Here is an 18370-nt window from a genome sequence, read left to right as displayed (position 1 = left end):
CAAATTTGAAAGAAAAACACAGTAAATTCTTATAAAATAGGCAAATTTAGGAGAAACAAAGTAAATTTTTTTATCTTTACATTTGAATTATTACGATTATACTCTTAATTTATAGTTTCATTTTTAATATGAAAATTTCATATTTTTTTCTTTTATGATTATCAAGTACGAAGTATATTTTATTTCCTTTTTTCACAATTTCTAATCAATTAAAGATTTTTATTGATTATAATTTCTGAATAATTAATTTTTAAAATTGGTTTAATTAGTTATAAATATGTATTTTTGTCAGTCATTTTTAAAAATTGAAGTGCAAAAGAATTACGTAATAAAAATAGAAGAAGAATTTAATATAAAATATAGAATAAAAATATATTTGATAAAAAATTAAAGTAAACATTTTTAAATTTTTTTGTATCTCTATATATAATATAGAAAAAGTAAACATAATAGAAATGATATAGTGTTATGAATTAAGATACTTAAATATTGGTGAAAAAAATATAAAAGTGAAATATAAAATGTGTTTGTAAAAAGCAAATATAAAAAAAAGGGGTTGTAAGAGAAATGAAAATAGAGAAAGGAAATTAGAAAGAAGAAAAGAGAAGTGAAAGAGGACAAGAGGGAAAGCGAAGAAGAAAGAGGGTGTAGAGAGTTTGCGCGACGTTCGACCCGAATCTCTCATCGGACGTTAAGCCAGCTAGCTAGCCAGCCAGCCAACCAGCCAGCCAGCCAGCCAGCTATCCATCTATCCAGTCAAGTAGACAGGCAGCAAGCCAGTTAGCCTTTCATCCACCCTGCGATTCGAATTTTTCAATCAACTATTAATGGAATCTTAGTATCTTATAACTGGTATAGTAGCGATTCAATTTATTTTTTCGTTTACTATTTTTCATTTTTTCATTTTCTTGAAAGCTTGTTCTTGCTGTTTCTATGTCTATCTCTATTCTTTTCCTATTAATTTTGCTATTTTTATATTCTAATAATTTTTGTTTTTTATTATTTTTTTAATGCTATATCTTTATTTTAATTGCAATTTTTTATTCTTTTATTATTTTCTTATTTCTCAATACATTAATTTTAAATACACATTTAATAATAAATATACATTTATATGATTTTATTTCATTTTGAAACTTTTTTTATTCTCTCTCTCTCTCTCTCTCTCTCTCTCTCTATATATATATATATATATATATATATATATATTTAATAGAGAATAATTTATAGAAAAGTTATATATATATATATATAACTATATAACATAACAATAATTGATCAAGTTGTGTGTACCAATAAAGACAAAGAAACAGCAAAAACATAGAGGAAAAATGCGAAAGGATAATTTCTAATTAAAGAATAAGTAAAATATTGAGATAAAAAAGAAAAGTTTGTTAATAACCTTTCATAATGCAGTGCCCTGGTATCCATTATCTACTAAAAACCTTGTCTGCGCTCGCGCAGTATTTAGCGCGTATTCAGTTTATCAATGCAGTTATGTGAGTGAAACATTAAAAAATTATTAATTTTGTACAAGATAACTTTGATTTTTTAGTTAATTAATCTGTTTTGATACAAATGATAAATTTATCGAATTTACAAAATGAATTGAAATCGTAATAACCGCAGATAGTGTTTTTTAACTATAGAAAAAGGCGTTGTGGTACATTTATACGAATTTATATATGTTAATCGTATGTCACAAATTTCGTTTTATTTTTACAATATAATTTATGGATTAATAGCGATTAATTTATAAATATATTTTAAATCTTTAATTATGATTTATTATTCTAAATATATATCATTTTCTCGCGTTCTACAGGTAGTAAAAGTGCCTCATTATCATGACAATATAATATCGACCTCATTTTGAAGATACTTCAACTAATTATAAGTAAGTAATTTTTTGCTCATTCATCTAAGGAAAAATATAATATGATTTGATAAAACATATATTCATGTTAAATTATAAACGATTAAAGAAGAATAAAAATGAATCTAATATCTAATATACATAATCAATAATATAATAATTAATTATGATAATTATTTTTATTGTCGTTTTGTATTTACACGCGAGAAAATTCATCTTATTTTGTATAATTTATGTATTAAATTTATATCCTTATGTATTAAATTTATATTTTCAAATATCATTATTTATCACTTTGAGTTTTTTGAAAAATAATTTTTTTTTTTTTATTTATCGATATAGGTATTTTGTTATCTTGGAAAATTTTTGAAATCGATACATTTATGTACGAATTTAAAAAAAAGGAAAAAAGAACAAAAAAAAAGAAAAATGAGAGGAATCCGAGAGGAAATGAAGCTGAAACAGTGAAAGTTATGTAGCCGCGCATATAGAAAAGGGGGAGTCGAAGAATATATGTATATAATTTGCTCGGTCCTGAACTGTCAACAAGAGGAGAGTTAACACGGATTGAATCAATTATAGCCCCGTTTTGGAGTGAACGAGCAAATGACGGAATGAGCAATTTCCGGACTTGGTTAATCCATATAACGAATAAATGAATTTTTGTTATAAATTGTCTTTGACTAGTAGTCTACGGATTATGTTTGTAATGTAAATCTGAAGATGAAGAAAAAATGGTATCAAGTAAGGATCCATTTCGCATTTTTCCTAATGTATTTTTATCTTTATAAATAAATTCCATTCTGTTCCATTCAGATCAAAATTTAATTATATATTTACATCATTAAATATCATATAAGATATCGTAGATATATTTATATTTAAATATTTGGATTTGTAGGTATTGAGTTATAAAAAAAAAATAAGCAATGTTAGAAAAAGAAAATCAGAAATTAGATTGACAATATAAGAGGATCATAAAACGGTGTGCATTTTGGAATGCTTATACCGGTGGAATCGGGTATCTGGGGCTGGGGATTCTTCGCTTTTTTCTTATTCTTTACCACCCCCAGTCCTGCTGCTATCCGCAGAGGTAATAAATTTTTTTTTTATATTTTTTCATTATGATAAATATTGATCAATTGTTTTTTATTCAATTATAATTTTTTCTTTTTTGTGGATTTTATTATTAATTTAAATAATAAGAAAAATGAGTATATAACTATTTTTTCCTGTCTTTTTTTTTGGTTTTTCTTTTCCTTATTTCCTATCTTATTTTCCTTCTCTTTCCTTTTTCCTTTCGGATCCCTTAGCGGATCGAGATCATTGTAATAAGACGGTAGATTTATATGAAGATGTATCGAGTCCGGCTGTAACTTCAACAAATTGGGGAAAACCATTATCTTGTTGGTATCGTTTTCGATCATTTCGTGGAACTCCTCGAGATTGGATTCTGCGAGTTCGTTTCAAGAAATTTAAAGTTGGTGTATTGGAAAATGCTACTACTTGTTCCGGAGGTTATTTACAGGTATGCATGTATTCCTAATTTTTCCCGACTATTCATTTACATTAGAACCTTTAAAAATGTAACATATAATTATACAATCCACAGATCGTAGATGGAAATACGAAAACAGAGGTGAGCAATCGAAAAGATCCAGGTGTTTATTGTGGTGAGTCCGAGCAACCACAAACATTTATTTCTGAAACAAGTTTTGTTCGTGTGATATTTCATGCGGATAATTTTACGGATCAGACATACTTCAGTTTTGATTCTCGTGCAGAACAACAGTTCGAAGTATATTTAAGGTATGGTCAACATCCGGAACTCTATCCAAATCGAAGAGGTGAAATTGTGCCCGGCAGTTATTGCGAACGAATTTTCAAAGATTGTAGATTACAAACATGTTATGTACAAAGTCCGGCTTATCCAGGCATTTATCCGCGAGCGTTACATTGCAAGTATCGTCTCAATACACGTTTGCCTTTTATAAAATTGTACATTGAAAATGAAGAATTTAATATTGATGGACAAAGATGTGAAAACATAATGACTTGTCCTATGAGACCGATAAGTTCTGGCTCAGAGCACTGTCCGTATGATTACATACGCGTTTACGATGGGAAAGATGAAACCAGTCCGGCTATTGGTACCTTCTGTGGTATGGGGAAATTTCCTTACAGTATAATTGGTACTAGTGAAGATCTTTATGTAGAGTTTGTTTCGTCACCAGCAGGTCCTCTTTTAAATACTGGTTTTCATTTTAACGTTGGCAATTGGCCAGGTCACGTAGAAACTGCTGGTGTTCGAAATGGTAGTTGTGATTGGTTGTTAAACAGTGAATCTTTACATAGTGGTAATGAAGGAATATTTCTCTCGGTGGCACATTGGTATCCACCGTATACTAGTTGTACCTATCTTCTCAAAGGTCGACCCGGCGAAATTGCAAGACTTTATTTTCCTAGTTTTCGAGTTAATCGCATCGAATCACCTATTCAACCATATGACGGTGATTGCGGTGAAAGTTTGACTCTTTATGATGCCGACTGGCCAGACGATGCCAAAATTATAAAGACTTTTTGCGATACATTTAGTAAACCAATGGAAAAACATGATTTCGTATCCAGTTCAAACGCTTTATTTGTCAAATTTGAAAGCAAAACAGGAAGTTATTCTGGTAGTTCATTATATTATTGGGCACATTATGATTTTTTTAATGCAACAAGATTCGGTACACCTGTACCTGGAACCGAATGTGACGAAACATTTACTTCCTGGAAAGAACGTTCTGGTAAACTTCGATCACCGCTTAATACTCTTGTTTATAAACGTCCAGGTGATCCACCAACTGATCTTTCATGCACTTATAGTTTTATCACAGACAAACGATTATATGCAAGAGTGATTCTTATCGTGGAATCAGTCAATTTTAAAGAACATCCGTATGCACAATGCGGTCATTGTTGGGATAGTCGAGTTGATCGATTAATTATTCGAGAACCATCTATTATAGATATTACTGATCAATATTCACAACAACACCAATATCAGCAACAACAACATCAACGTCAACAACAAAATAATAACATTGGTAGAAGTCATTGTATTTGTCGATCAACAATAGTTGATAAATTAATTAATAATGGACCGAATAGTGAAGGACAACCGGTGCTTCGCGTAGTTTCAAGAGGAGAAAGACTTGAATTAAAACTTCTGGTGGATGGTGCACATGCTGCAGCGAGCTACTTTAAACAATCTTTACCGTTATTCGAGGCAAAGTATGAATTTGCTCACAGTCCATTATGTGGACCAGCAATTCTGCCAGCTACAACTGATGGTGAATTTGAATTTCCTCATTATGAAGCGCTCGGATATGTTGCACCACCTCGATCAATCAAATGTATCTGGGAATTACGTGTTAATCGAGATAGAGATATTTGGTTGCATTTCGACAAGATTAAGTTTGCTTCGAGATCTTGTGAAGATGGAAAATTAGAAATTTTTTTACCTGGAACTACTGAACCATTTCTTAGTATATGCGGAGAAAATGTTAGTTACGTTAGAGAAATGCCGATTATATCGGCAGCACAGATCACTCCAAATATTCGTTTATCTGGAGATCATGATTTTGGACGTTTTAACATGAATTCTATTCAAACTCAAACTCATCTTCAACTGCCATCACAATCATCACTGCCACCAGATTATCAGCAAGAAGAATTTGAATGGCCAACCGTAATTGTTCAATTCACTGGTTCTATGGCACCAGCAAGAGCTGCATTTAAAATTGCTTGGACAGAATTATATCATTTACCACGTGATTCTTCAGGCGCTCTAAATACACAGAAACTTGAAGAATTTTGTGGATTTCAATGTCCGGGCGATTCTGGTTGTATTCCTGCGAGACTTGTTTGCAATGGTATTATTAACTGTCCTGTACTAGAGCCTCGATCAATATTCAAAAATGTACATAACAGTACCGATTCGTTGACAACAGTTGAAGAACCGAATGATGAATCCATTGAAACTTGTGGAGTTAATGTTGTTAGTGAACACGGCACTATTTCTGGATCTGGAAATGGTGTCGGAGGTTTGGCTAGCGTTGTTGGTTCTGCCGGATGGGCGGGAGCTGGTTTAGGTGCAGCTCTTGCTGTTCTTCTCGGTCTTCTTTGTTTAATTACTGTTTGTAAACTTTGTAGGCAACGAACCACTTCTAGAGATATTCATGTACCATATTGACAGAGGTACGAATATAAACATAAATACAATTACAAATGCAAACATAAAGAAAAATACGATTACACATATGCAATCATTAACAATTTTTCTGTTGTTATTTTTGTTTTTTATGATTATATAAATTCATATATGATATATTGGTACAATATTATTTGTGAACTCGAGCTCAGTGTAAATTTAATCTAAAAAAAATTTTATCGTTTCACTTGTTTAATTCAAGTTTAATAATTCAAGTTTAATAATAAATAAGATACAAAGAATAATGACAAATTAGGTGAATGACTGATAAAATATTTTAGGTAAATAAGATTAAATATTTTAAGTATACATTCATCTATATATTCTATTTACATAATGCGTTAGTTATGTTCATGCAGAGAGAGAGAGAGAGAGAGAGAGAGAGAGAGAGAGAGAGAGAGAGAGAGAAAGAGAGAGAGAATGTAGTACAAATACGAGAATATAAACAGTATATGTATTGTTATATATATATATATAATATATTATATATTATATATATATATTAAAAAATACCTTTTTTCCATAATGTATACGTAAATAGAGATTTGATAAGATAACATTTTCAGATATTTAATTTTTATGTATTTAATTTATGTTCGCACAATATATTTGCGTTATATATGCTGATAAGAGTGCCTGCGGATGTTTGTACGTGTACGTTATACATTCGTAATGATACGTACGCGCGTTATTTCTCGAGGATATGCCGAATAAAATTGTATATATCAAAAAATAGAAAGTGTTTAATATAAAAGTGCATCTCGAGCGAATAACCTTTAAACCAAACATCGATAAAATTGCTATTATATAATTTCATGATAAATTACATTTTTTTTTTGTATATAAATCAAATTCTCTAATTAGATTATATTTAATATCATAATAATTTAGAATTTTACAAAAACATTGATAGAAAGTTTACTAAAGCTTCGCTCTCATGCGTGAAGTAAAGTGTTCTAGCAAAAAAGTGCGTGCGTGCACATTTACACACGTTTACATACATATATATTATCACAAATCATTAGAAATGATGTTTATAATCATCGTAAATATTTATATATAAGAAGACAAATGGGAAACGATATATTAAATTTATCGAAATCTGTTTGTCTTTTCAGTTCGATCAAATTTACTACGAATTATCATTAATTAATTCTTTAGATTTTTGTAAATATAATCAATATTGTCGATTTGATGAAGATTGAATTTTTGAGACAATCGAAATTTATCACTTTTCTATATTTTTCTTTATCTTATTATTAATCTACTATTCTTTTGTTAATTTTGAATTAAATTTATCAATATCTAGATTTTTTATTTTTTTTTTATACTATTCTTTTTATACTGCTGTTTTTATAATATTTACAATTTAAAACAACATTAGTTCACATTAGTTTCAATATTAGTATATTTATACACATAAATCATATATGTACTATATTTTATATTGTTTATTGATTTATTATTATATTGATTTATTATTATATTTATCATAAATATGATAATTAGTATTGTGATTACATAAAACATCGTTATATTATTGTTATTATTATACCGTTTCGTCATTGTCGGCATTACTTCCATCGTTGAAAATATCGCTATTGTCAACAATGTCAGCATTATAATATTATTATATTTTTTACAAATAAAAAATATTCTCTGTGAGATGGGATAAGAAAAAAAAGTTTAATTTTATTAGATAAATTCATTACAATTTTTTGTAATTGAATTGTCAGATTTCTTTTTTAATTCAAATGAACATATATAAATTTCATAATTTCCATAACATATTCTTTTTTTCTTATAATATAATATGATAATTTTTTAAATATGTCTGTAATATTTATTTCATTATTAAGCTATAGATTTTAATCTTAGCAAAGAATTAGTGTAGTTAGTGAATAGTTCAATGAAAATTGTTACATGATAAGAGAATCTCGATAAAATGTATATTACTGGAATCTTTTTTTTTCTTTCTTTTTCTCTCTTTTTCTTTTTTTTTACATAGCTAACTAATTTTTCTTCTTTCTTGAAGTTGCTTAACCTTTGTTTCCATTTATTTTTTCTTCATTTCATTTACTTTCGAAATGTAACAAATTTAAAAGTAAACATCATAAATTAAAAAAAACCACGGAAATAACATTTAGTAGCTTATATTCGATTAAGAAACATAATGGAGGTTAAAACTGTCACAAAAAATAGTCATATGTCAAAAATTAAAAATGTCTTAAATTCAAAAACATCATTTGTGCCGAATATTGAAGTAATCACGAAGAATGTTTTTGTACCTGTTACGAAAACCATATTTACGAAGAAACGTAATGATGCAATACAGAGCAATATTCCCAAGCGCAAGACAGAGTTTTATAAATTATGTCAATCTAACAACGGCATAACAGTATCATTGTTGAAAAAACCATGTTGTCTTCCGGTAAAAACATACATATAAATCCAATAGTATATTTAAAGCATGTTATTTTTCGAAAATGAATTTTTCTTTTTACTTGTTTTAGTTTTCTATTTTTCGAAGTTTTTTTTATCTATTTTTTTCTTTCTTTCTTACATTTTCATTTTTATGCACGCGTACAAGATCTTTTTAGGAAGAAAAAACAAAAAGTAAAGTAATTAATATGCAACGTTAATGATTTCAGACTAATATAAGCAAACATGAAGTAAAAATGTCAAAAAAACGATCGCATTTAATTGACAAAAATTATAGTTTCATAAATAATCAATCCAAAGAATTTTCTGTACGATCGCAAAATAAAAAACAAGTATTAGTATTTCCTTCGTCAATCTCTGATTTACCTTTGACTTCGTTTCCTAAATATCAATCTTTTTCCAATAAGAACGTAGTTAAATCGAATAAATTGAAAAAAAATGATAAAACTAATGGAAAAATATCAATTGATGGCATTAATAATATTTTGTCAAATCTTTCAAAGACAAATAACAATAATAAAAAATTAAAATTACATAAATCGAAGAATGTTATTTATACATCACAATATAATCCTAATCGGACTAAATGTTTTTCCTCAAGTTCTAGCGAGAAGATATCTGAAAACAATATCTTAAATAATTCAATTATATCTAACAATACTTCAAATATTTCATTAAGTACAACAGCTATAACAGCAACAATGAAGAATGATAGAACTGAAAAACAATGTTTTTTTGATCCTTATTGTGATTCTGTTTTAAAAAATGTCGGTGTAATCATAAGAGATACAATTTCTAATACTATTATTAATCAAAAAGAAGAATCACAATATCCAATGAAATGTATTGAATCGAATGCCTTTAAAGAAATTCGGTGTTCAATGTTTCATCCTCCAACATCAGATAATTTTTCAGAAACAAATGAGACAGATATAATAGAAAATATGCACAAAAAAATGTTATGTATGCGTAATTTTGAAAATAATTCTCGGGAAAATATTGATTACTCGATTCTATCATTTCTTACAAAGAATCGATCTCGATTTCAAAATGATACAGATTTGCATAAAAATGATCATCATTCTTGTAAAATAAAATATTCGTGGCAAGTGATTGGTACAGGTTCACAAACGTCGCAAACACTTTTGGACAGTTTAGTCAAAGAAAATACTCTTGTTGATGATGAACCAATTTGTAATTGCAGTATTAAATATTCTTGGCAAATCATTGGAATTGCTACACAAACTGCTCCAAGTGATTTCACTACATCAGAATGTCGTTCCGCTATTTCACTTTTATCTGCGAAAACGAATACAATTCATCATACTAACAAAGAATCTTATACATTACCAACTACTACAGTTTGGCGAAAAGGTAAAAGATATATTATTTTAAACAATCAATGTTTGCAAACATCTGCTCATAAAGAAAGTCAAACAATTTTTACAGAATTGTATGAAAAAATATGATTAAAAAACTTCGCGTTTATATCAAAAATATAAATAAAAATGAATATATGAAAAACATAAGCAATATTATATTTAATATTGTAAATCTTATTCAATTTTTATTACATCATTTTTAAAATTGAACAAAAGATTATTTATTTCATTTTAGTTTCTATACATACAGTAAGTATTTCATATTAAAGAAGTGATATATTTTTTGTTTGAGATTAAGAATTTTGTATTCATCTGTATACTTCAATTGTATGATAATTCAAATACGAGAAACCTGCAATTATATAAAGATAGCAATATAGTTCTAAAATTTATATGAATACTTAGAGTTATATAATAAAAATGATAATAAAGATATACATATGTTTCTAATTTTTATGTTAATACTTTCATAGGTCATTAGTATTATGCAATAAAGTGTTTAATAACATACAATGTTAATTGACAAAAATGTAAATACGCATCTTATTTTATTTATTATTGCCAAACGTTATCCAGAACATCCTCTACATCCACAATGAATACATTCCACTATTCTGCCTTCTTCAAGTTTGCCTTTAGGTACTCGACAAATACAATTTGTACCAAAATTAGTATCTCTGGTTTGTATACAACGTAAACAACATAAGTTTTCATATCCCACCTTTTTCCACTTGGCTATCAAATTCTTATCTGCTATATTTTCATTCAGGCAATAATCATACAATTCTGAAAAAAATAATGATAAATAAATGAAATAAATTGAAATAAATTAGAAAACGATCTATATATTTTTTACTGACCACGACTTATAGCTTTTCGTCTATAATACAAATCATATATATATCGTGATTTTTGATGATGTATTTTAAATATAGGCCATAAAGATTCTTGTTTGCGTTTACCTTCATGAGGTTCCGTTTCAGCTAAAATTCAAATATAAAATAATTCAAATTATTAAAATTGTATAAAATAAAAATATTTCATTTCTAACCTAACCTTCTAACCATAAATTTAATTTTTTTTTGTATCATTACCTTCTCGCATTTTCTGTTCTAATTCTTCTAACGTTGGTTCAATTAATTCCCAACCATCTGGAGGAGGTTTTTTACTTCTACGTACTTTTGGCATTTTTAATTTACAAGAAAATAGCTTTTCAGAAATTACAGCGTCAGCAATGTCATGTATGGGCACGATAAAATTGAAAATGTAAACATGTAATGTCACTGCATGTGCAAAAATCAAATTTAGATATATATATATATATATATATATATATATATATATATAATAGATACCTTAAATATATATCTCATTAATTTGCAATCAAATTATTAAACCGAAAATATAAATAATAAATATATTATCTAGTACATTATAGAAGTATATTTATATACAAATCAGAAATAAATGAGTAAGAGGAATAAAAATAAATTTAAAAAAAATATATTCAAAAGCAAAAATTTATTAATACATGATAGATTATCATTAAAAAAATATCATTAGATATAATTAGATATAAAATATATTATTAGTATATTAGATATAAAAAAATGCTTGAAAATATTTTTTTATAATTAATAAAATTTAATATTTCTAAAAAACTTTGAAATATATTATTTTTAATTATATATATAAATTTTAAAATATATTATTTTTAATTCTAATAAAAAAAATATTGTGAATCAATGAGTATTTTAATCTTCTGGTAACCATATATCTGATGTACAATCACCTCCTGGATAACTAAAAAAAAATTATAATTATTATTTTAAAATTATATATATAAAATAATTAAATAATTAAATAATATAATAAAATTCAAACCGCATTTCATGTGCAAGTAAAATGTCATCTTTCTCTATGCCGAAATCTACCAAAAATTCATCATCGAGTTTTAAACCTCCATTTCGAATATCAATGTCCAACTTGATCATGGTTGAACCATTTCTAGTAAATAATAAATTATATGTATCATTATGCATTATATAATAAAGATGAACAAAATTTTGAAGTTAAGAATAAAGTTATTTTAATAATTTATTATTCAAAATATTGAATAACCGCTATAATTGTATCAAATGATCGAGGTTATAATATGAAAAGTAGATCCAAGCATAATAGTTATGAACAAATGTTTTTATGCGTTTTATAAATGCATTTAATAAAATTATTATTTAAAGTAAGTTTATTTATTATTATTATTTATATTATTATTTACTATTAAATTTTAATTACTTTTACTTTTAACAGGTTAATATGTATTAATTATATATATATTTAAATTATAATTATTTATATTGTTACATTTGTTAGATTATTTATTGTTATGAATTATAAAATAATTATGAAATTATTGAAGTTGGTAAAACTGATAGACAAGTGTAAATATATAAAAATAAAACAATAAATTTCAAAATTTTAAATATAAATATTACAATTTTTTGTTTAATAATAGAAAATTTATTTAAAATTTTTAAAAATTATTTTTATATATAATATATAAATTAAATATTATATTTAATATTATATTTAATCTAATATTATTAAAATAACTATTTTTGAAATTGTAACGCATCAAAAAAAGAACGATTTCTGAAAAATATAAAACAAGTTTTTTTTTATATGGCTTTTTCGAAAAAATCAAATTTGAAAATTTATTGAATTTATGGATATATTTATTATTAAAATTTATGCATATATTTATTACTTTGTTCATATCATTATTTTTGTTAATCAATATTATTAGTCAAAATTATTAACTATATTTTTCATTATAGCTTGGTTTTATATTAATTTTTTAATATAATATAATTATCACTATCCAACTAAGATATCATAAATATATTCAATTACTATTCAATAATATTCAAATACTTAATTCGATATATTCGATAATATTCAAATACTTAAGCAAAAAAAAATATTATTATTAGTTCACTTCTATAATTTGCTAAATTTATAAATAATATTTTTAGTATTACAAAATAAATTATTGGATCTTATGATTTTTTATATTTATTTATTATTTTAATGTTTTTTTGTTTTAAATTTTATTTAATTTTTTTTATAAATATATATATATATATATATTCATTTTTTGTAAATATATATATAGATAATAGAAAATATAATGAATCTATTATATATTCAATAAATTTTTAAATTTAATTTTTTTAAAAACAGAGTTACATATGAAAATTTTATTTTATATTTTCAATTTAATTTTATGTTAAAAATTATCTTTTTTTCTATGCTTTCGAAAACTTTCTATATATTTTTATTTTAAAAACATATATATCATTGTTTCTTTAAATCTTTTTTAATAACTATGAAAATTATTATATTATTTATATTTATATTTAGAATTATGTTTGAAATCATTATTGTGTATGTAAAAATATTATTTAAATATTATATCAATGACATAAAAATATAAAATATAAAGTATTTATCACAGTTTATAAATTATCACATTAATAATTTTTTTAACAATAATAATAATAATAGTAATAATAACAATAATTTATATAATTAAATTAAAATATATTATTATAAAATAAAATATTTTTTTCCTGAAGTGATTAAATAATATGACAATATAACATTTCTTAATTTAATTTAATTAAAATTCATTGTATAAATAAATAAATAAATAAATTATTATAATGAAAAAATTGTTTATGCATTTATGAAGCATAATAAGAGCTTTATATTCTTTTTCATTTTTATATATAAATTAAGAATAATAGGAGAATGTTGTATGAATATATATAAAAGTATGAATAATCTTGTATGAATATATATAGAAAGTAGAGGAAAGTAATAATTATTATTTATTAGAAAAAATTGAGTAAACTATTGAATAAATTATAAATAAAAATTAATTAATGCTTTAACTTATACTTGACATGTTCAGGATAAAATTGTTGGTCCCATGGCTTAAAAATGGAAGTGGTTACATATAAACGTGTTCCATCAAGACTTAATTGAAGCATTTGTGGAGATCCATAAAGACGTCGGCCTTTTATATAAGTTGGAGCCGGTTGTTCAGTAAGTTCGTTATCCTGAATTACACGAATTTTTGAATCATTTAAAATTGAGCCACCAAGAAAAATTTGACCAACTAATTTTGGTCTTTCTGTATCAGAAATATTATATTGTCTAACATCTCCATGAAGCCAATTTGATAAGTAGAGATATTTGTCATCAAGACTAATCAAAATATCTGTTATCATTCCTACATATGAAAACATAAATAAATGATAATAAAAATAAATAATAAATAATTGTTTTAATAAATAAATGTGTTACATATTATATGTTATAAATTGTTATATATATTGAAATGATATAATAATAAATAATAATGATAATGATAAATATATAAATGTGTATATCAATTTTAACAATAAATTTTGATCTTATAATATTATTATAAATATTATTATAATATCTTATAATATTATTATAAAATATTATTTATTTGAATTTGTATGTTTATATATTATATATAGATAGAAGTATATGTACCTGGCATTTGTGGAGCAATCCATCCTTCCACTTGTTTATTAGGAATTTGAATCACCTTTTTTGCAGCCCATTCTCCATTAAATGTTTTATAAAATTTATATACATTTGAAGTAACTGCACATCCTACAAATCCTTCGCTAGATTTTGGATCATGAAGAAATCGTATTTCAAGTGGTGCAATTCCATCTTCACCCAAATTTAAAACTTGTTTCAATTTTCTTTCGTTCCACGAATAAAAATTTAAGCTTCTTCCATATATTGCTATAGAATATAGAAAAAAGCAAAACGAAATTATTAAATAAAAAATAAAATATTAAATAAAATATTAAATAAAAATAAATAAATAAGGAATTGATAAATATAGAAAATGATAATTAACCAGGATCGGCTATATCAGTTGCAGTATAGCCTTTTTTGAAAACTCTAGGTATGCCCCATTCAGATGCAACGAGTACGTCATGATACGGTTGATACCAAAAATCGTAACCGAATGCTGCTTTTTTCTCTCCTATGGTCCAGGTACCTTTCACTTTGAGTGTTTCTGCATTGATGCAAAGAAATTCACCTATAGCATCTCCATTTGGTTTGCCCATTGCAGAAATCAGAATTTCACCAGTTGGCAAACAATGACTTGTGTGCAAAGTTGATATCCCATATTGATTTACTTCTATCGAACTTAATTCCTTATTAAAAAAACGGAAACTTATTTCTATTCCTGTTGAAACATTCTTTTATATGAAATATTATGTAAAATTTGAAATGATATTCTAATGAAATATGTATAAAATTTTCGATTATTTATATTTATATATATTTATATAAAACATAATCCAACTTTTTTGATTGATGGAGTTCGTTCAGAGCTTGTATCAATGAAGTAAACACGGTCGGACATCAGACATGGAAGTATCAGAGTATTTCGTTTTTGTTGTTTATTATGACAACTACTACAAATATTCCAACCAGAATGATGCAATTCGTCACCAATATGAGGCATTCGTAATTTATGAATAATCTATAAAATGTAAATATTTCTTGTGAACAAGTTGTAATATATATGCAAATTTCTAATAAAAATTTCCATACAAATATTGTATAAATTATTGTGTTTTCCATTAATTCTTTTAATATACGTGAAAAATAAAAATTTTATTTATATATTATATTTATATTATATATTTTATTTATATATTATATTATATGGAAGTGAATGTTTTTTTACAAAATTTTGAAAATTCCTGAAAAACTTATTTCCTTATTTGATGATTATTTAATTTTAATAAAATATATATACATATACATATGTTATTAAGAACAACAAGTTTTTCTCGTATTATACATATATTATATAATGAGCTAATTCTTTTAGTTTTTGAGTTATATATAAAAGTATATATTATTCGGTTTTGTTCGATTTAAAATAATATTTCTTATAATTAATAATATAATATATTTCTTATATTAAATATATTCGTCTTTACGCAATGTTAAAATTTTTTATCCATATCTATTCCGCATAGATAATTTTTACATATATAATTTTGAATGTGAATATGTATTTGGAATATATAACGATATTTCACTTATAGGAATATGTATCTATTGGAATTTAATCATTAATAATTAAAATGACTTAGGACGTAAGATGTTATTTTTCAATGAATTAATAAAGCAAAATATACAGAAATATGACTATTATGAAGCAGCAATCTATATCATAATATACAATAATGTGAAAAACGAGAAATGTTGTCCAAAATAATAAGTTTTTATTTAAATAATTAAACTAGTAATTAGGATTATTTTTTTTTATAAAAAAATATTTGTATTTATTTATTATTATTAAATAGTAATTATTTTATTATTCTATTGTTGATAAATTAACTCTCTTAAAACGACTAAGATCGTTAAAAAAATAAAAAACAATTTTATTTTTGTTCTGAAATGTCTTATTGCAAATGAAAAAAATTATTAAAAATTTTTAATAAAATAAAATTCCTAAAGTTTAACAATATGTTTTCATATCATTGAATTCGGCTTTTTTGACAACTTGTTCAAGATTTTGGCAATTTGCATTACATAATTTATTTATAAATTTTTCTAAAAAAATTTTCTACACGAATTGATTACAATTTAGTATGTATATACTTTAGTACATAAATACAAAATATATAAAAACTATGCAATAAATAAATATATAAATATACAAATTTGATTATCTAAACAATACAATTATATGATAAGATAGACAATACAATTATTTATTTAGATATATAAATATTATTTAATATTCTCAACTAATGTGTGTATGAATTTTATATTTTGGGACTATTAAATAATTAATCTATATTCTTTTGCAAGAGATTTTAATCATCTTTCTACTTCTGCATTATACATATTATGTAATGATTATATTCCATTATAGTATGTTATTTTATATTTACAATATGTATTTCTTATATTTTTAAATATTGTTACTGAAACAAAATTATCGAAAATAAAAATTCGATATTTCATTATCTTTATCAATTATTTTTTATTTTAATTTAATAATGTTTTTATTAAATACTTTTTTCTCATTATCTATTAGTTTTTCTTATATTATTAAAATATAATTAAATATATATATATATATATATAATATTATTATTTATATACTATATATTTATTGATAAAATTGATAAAATTTATCATACCTTACAATAATCTATGCTATTAGGATCTATATCAACTGTGCATAGAACATCAGATTTATTTTTATCTGTATGAATACACACTACATACATAAGCTTCTCACGTGGGCCTTCGAGCATTGCTGCTTTCGGCGATCTATAACCAGGACCACTGCAATTCATGGTATCTATAAATATGATTAATTAAATATATATATGTATAAAAAAATGCGAAGCATTTGCGTTATTATTTCAATCGTTTTTTTCATTATATGTTTTCATTATTAGATCATATTTCATATAAAGATTTTAAATTAAGATTAAATTAAGATAAATTCTAACAAAAAGTTAAATTTGTAAACAGATATATGATTTTTTCGCGTATGAATTATATTTATCGCACAATATTATTCCATAATTATATTATTATATATTTTCGATTTTCAGCATTCTTATAATTGACGATATTATAAATTTCATGTTATTCAATAATTAACAGAATAAAAAAATAAAAAATTGAAAATTAAATACCAGCTAAATGATGAACAAAAGAAGGAATTAATAGATATTATAATAATGATAAATAATAATAAAATAAATAAATATTATATTTTTCCATAATATAATAATAATATTATAAATAATTATTTTCAATTTTTATTGAAATAAAATTAGTCTTGACGTATTAGAAATATATATTTTTAATACGTACTTACCACGTAACGTCAATGTCACTGAATGTTGAAACTTGTCTGAGAATATTTATCTTTGAATGTTAGATAACGGCAGTGGAATTGGAGAAGGAAATTCTGTGATATATTCTATATGTAAATACATATTCTACATAAATATACATATATCTGTTATATAGTTATTTTAATATTCTATTTATTATTATTAATAATAATTATATATAATTATAATAATTATATATAATAATATTTGATATTTTATGAATGGATATACAAATTTTATGATGTATTATTATGTTATGTTAAAATAATAATATTCAAAGATAAAAAATAAGACTTATGAATTATTTAGCGAAAATAAAATTGAATTTAGTTAATATATCGATGTGCGATATCTTCATACATATTTACATATGTTATAACAACAATTTAAACAATTTTTGATAATTATTTGAAAT

General features: G+C 24.2%; 4 protein-coding genes and 1 long non-coding RNA gene across 11 annotated transcripts; 3 read left to right on the top strand and 2 right to left on the bottom strand.

Annotated features, from left to right (window-relative positions):
* The first annotated feature begins 613 nt into the window (after positions 1-613).
* Positions 614-6255, top strand: LOC100867420 (uncharacterized). Of its 3 annotated transcripts, none has more exons than XM_086914545.1 (6): positions 614-852; positions 1826-1897; positions 2219-2620; positions 2778-2969; positions 3190-3404; positions 3489-6255. In XM_086914545.1, exons 4-6 carry the CDS (start codon positions 2876-2878, stop codon positions 6114-6116), a joined length of 2937 nt encoding a protein of 978 aa, XP_086770671.1. In that variant the 5' UTR covers positions 614-852; positions 1826-1897; positions 2219-2620; positions 2778-2875; the 3' UTR covers positions 6117-6255. The 3 variants fall into 3 exon arrangements, with proteins under 3 accessions (XP_086770671.1, XP_031775582.2, XP_086770672.1); XM_086914546.1 differs by lacking the exon at positions 614-852 and adding an exon at positions 1240-1499; XM_031919722.2 differs by lacking the exons at positions 1826-1897; positions 2219-2620 and having other exon boundaries at positions 746-852.
* Positions 6256-6829: 574 nt separating this feature from the next.
* LOC100868597 (uncharacterized) lies at positions 6830-10393 on the top strand. Its single transcript, XM_012493175.3, has 2 exons — positions 6830-8565; positions 8786-10393. Exons 1-2 carry the CDS (start codon positions 8308-8310, stop codon positions 10043-10045), a joined length of 1518 nt encoding a protein of 505 aa, XP_012348629.1. The 5' UTR covers positions 6830-8307; the 3' UTR covers positions 10046-10393.
* Positions 10112-11516, bottom strand: l(1)10Bb (BUD31-like protein). 3 transcript variants are annotated; one of them, XR_015294237.1, is made up of 5 exons: positions 11314-11516; positions 11053-11241; positions 10819-10941; positions 10470-10744; positions 10112-10310 (listed from the first exon to the last, which is right to left on the bottom strand). XR_015294237.1 is itself a non-coding variant. In XM_086914566.1 (4 exons), exons 2-4 carry the CDS (start codon positions 11144-11146, stop codon positions 10527-10529), a joined length of 435 nt encoding a protein of 144 aa, XP_086770692.1. In that variant the 5' UTR covers positions 11147-11241; positions 11314-11516; the 3' UTR covers positions 10112-10526. The 3 variants fall into 3 exon arrangements, 1 of the variants encoding a protein (XP_086770692.1); XR_001112861.3 differs by lacking the exon at positions 11314-11516 and having other exon boundaries at positions 11053-11258; XM_086914566.1 differs by having other exon boundaries at positions 10112-10744.
* LOC100868105 (methanethiol oxidase) lies at positions 11461-18041 on the bottom strand. Of its 3 annotated transcripts, none has more exons than XM_086914552.1 (8): positions 17937-18041; positions 17245-17408; positions 15384-15563; positions 14928-15231; positions 14549-14809; positions 13922-14255; positions 11843-11965; positions 11461-11761 (listed from the first exon to the last, which is right to left on the bottom strand). In XM_086914552.1, exons 2-8 carry the CDS (start codon positions 17401-17403, stop codon positions 11713-11715), a joined length of 1410 nt encoding a protein of 469 aa, XP_086770678.1. In that variant the 5' UTR covers positions 17404-17408; positions 17937-18041; the 3' UTR covers positions 11461-11712. The 3 variants fall into 3 exon arrangements, with proteins under 3 accessions (XP_086770678.1, XP_086770679.1, XP_086770680.1); XM_086914553.1 differs by having other exon boundaries at positions 17933-18010; XM_086914554.1 differs by lacking the exon at positions 15384-15563.
* On the top strand, positions 11908-14406 carry LOC147656515 (uncharacterized). Its single transcript, XR_015294238.1, has 3 exons — positions 11908-12197; positions 13935-14068; positions 14166-14406. It is a non-coding gene; the product is annotated as an uncharacterized LOC147656515 (long non-coding RNA).
* Positions 18042-18370: the final 329 nt, after the last annotated feature.

Source organism: Apis florea, unplaced genomic scaffold, assembly GCF_048593485.1.
Source record: "Apis florea isolate Af1SG1 unplaced genomic scaffold, ASM4859348v1 contig_3696_pilon, whole genome shotgun sequence".
Lineage (NCBI taxonomy): Eukaryota > Metazoa > Arthropoda > Insecta > Hymenoptera > Apidae > Apis > Apis florea.
The sequence above is the reverse complement of the archived record's forward strand: the minus strand, read 5'-3'. Positions and strand labels throughout refer to the sequence as shown.

Coding starts and splice junctions, on each gene's coding strand:
- LOC100867420 (XM_086914545.1), top strand. CDS start 2,876: ATGCTTATACCGGTGGAATCGGGTATCTGGGGCTGGGGATTCTTCGCT. Junction 2,970..3,189: donor TCCTGCTGCTATCCGCAGAG/GTAATAAATTTT, acceptor CGGATCCCTTAG/CGGATCGAGATCATTGTAAT. Junction 3,405..3,488: donor GTTCCGGAGGTTATTTACAG/GTATGCATGTAT, acceptor TACAATCCACAG/ATCGTAGATGGAAATACGAA.
- LOC100868597 (XM_012493175.3), top strand. CDS start 8,308: ATGGAGGTTAAAACTGTCACAAAAAATAGTCATATGTCAAAAATTAAA. Junction 8,566..8,785: donor AAAAACCATGTTGTCTTCCG/GTAAAAACATAC, acceptor TAATGATTTCAG/ACTAATATAAGCAAACATGA.
- LOC100868105 (XM_086914552.1), bottom strand. CDS start 17,403: ATGAATTGCAGTGGTCCTGGTTATAGATCGCCGAAAGCAGCAATGCTC. Junction 14,256..14,548: donor GATTGCTCCACAAATGCCAG/GTACATATACTT, acceptor TTTCATATGTAG/GAATGATAACAGATATTTTG. Junction 11,966..13,921: donor TTTTATCCTGAACATGTCAA/GTATAAGTTAAA, acceptor ATTATTTACTAG/AAATGGTTCAACCATGATCA.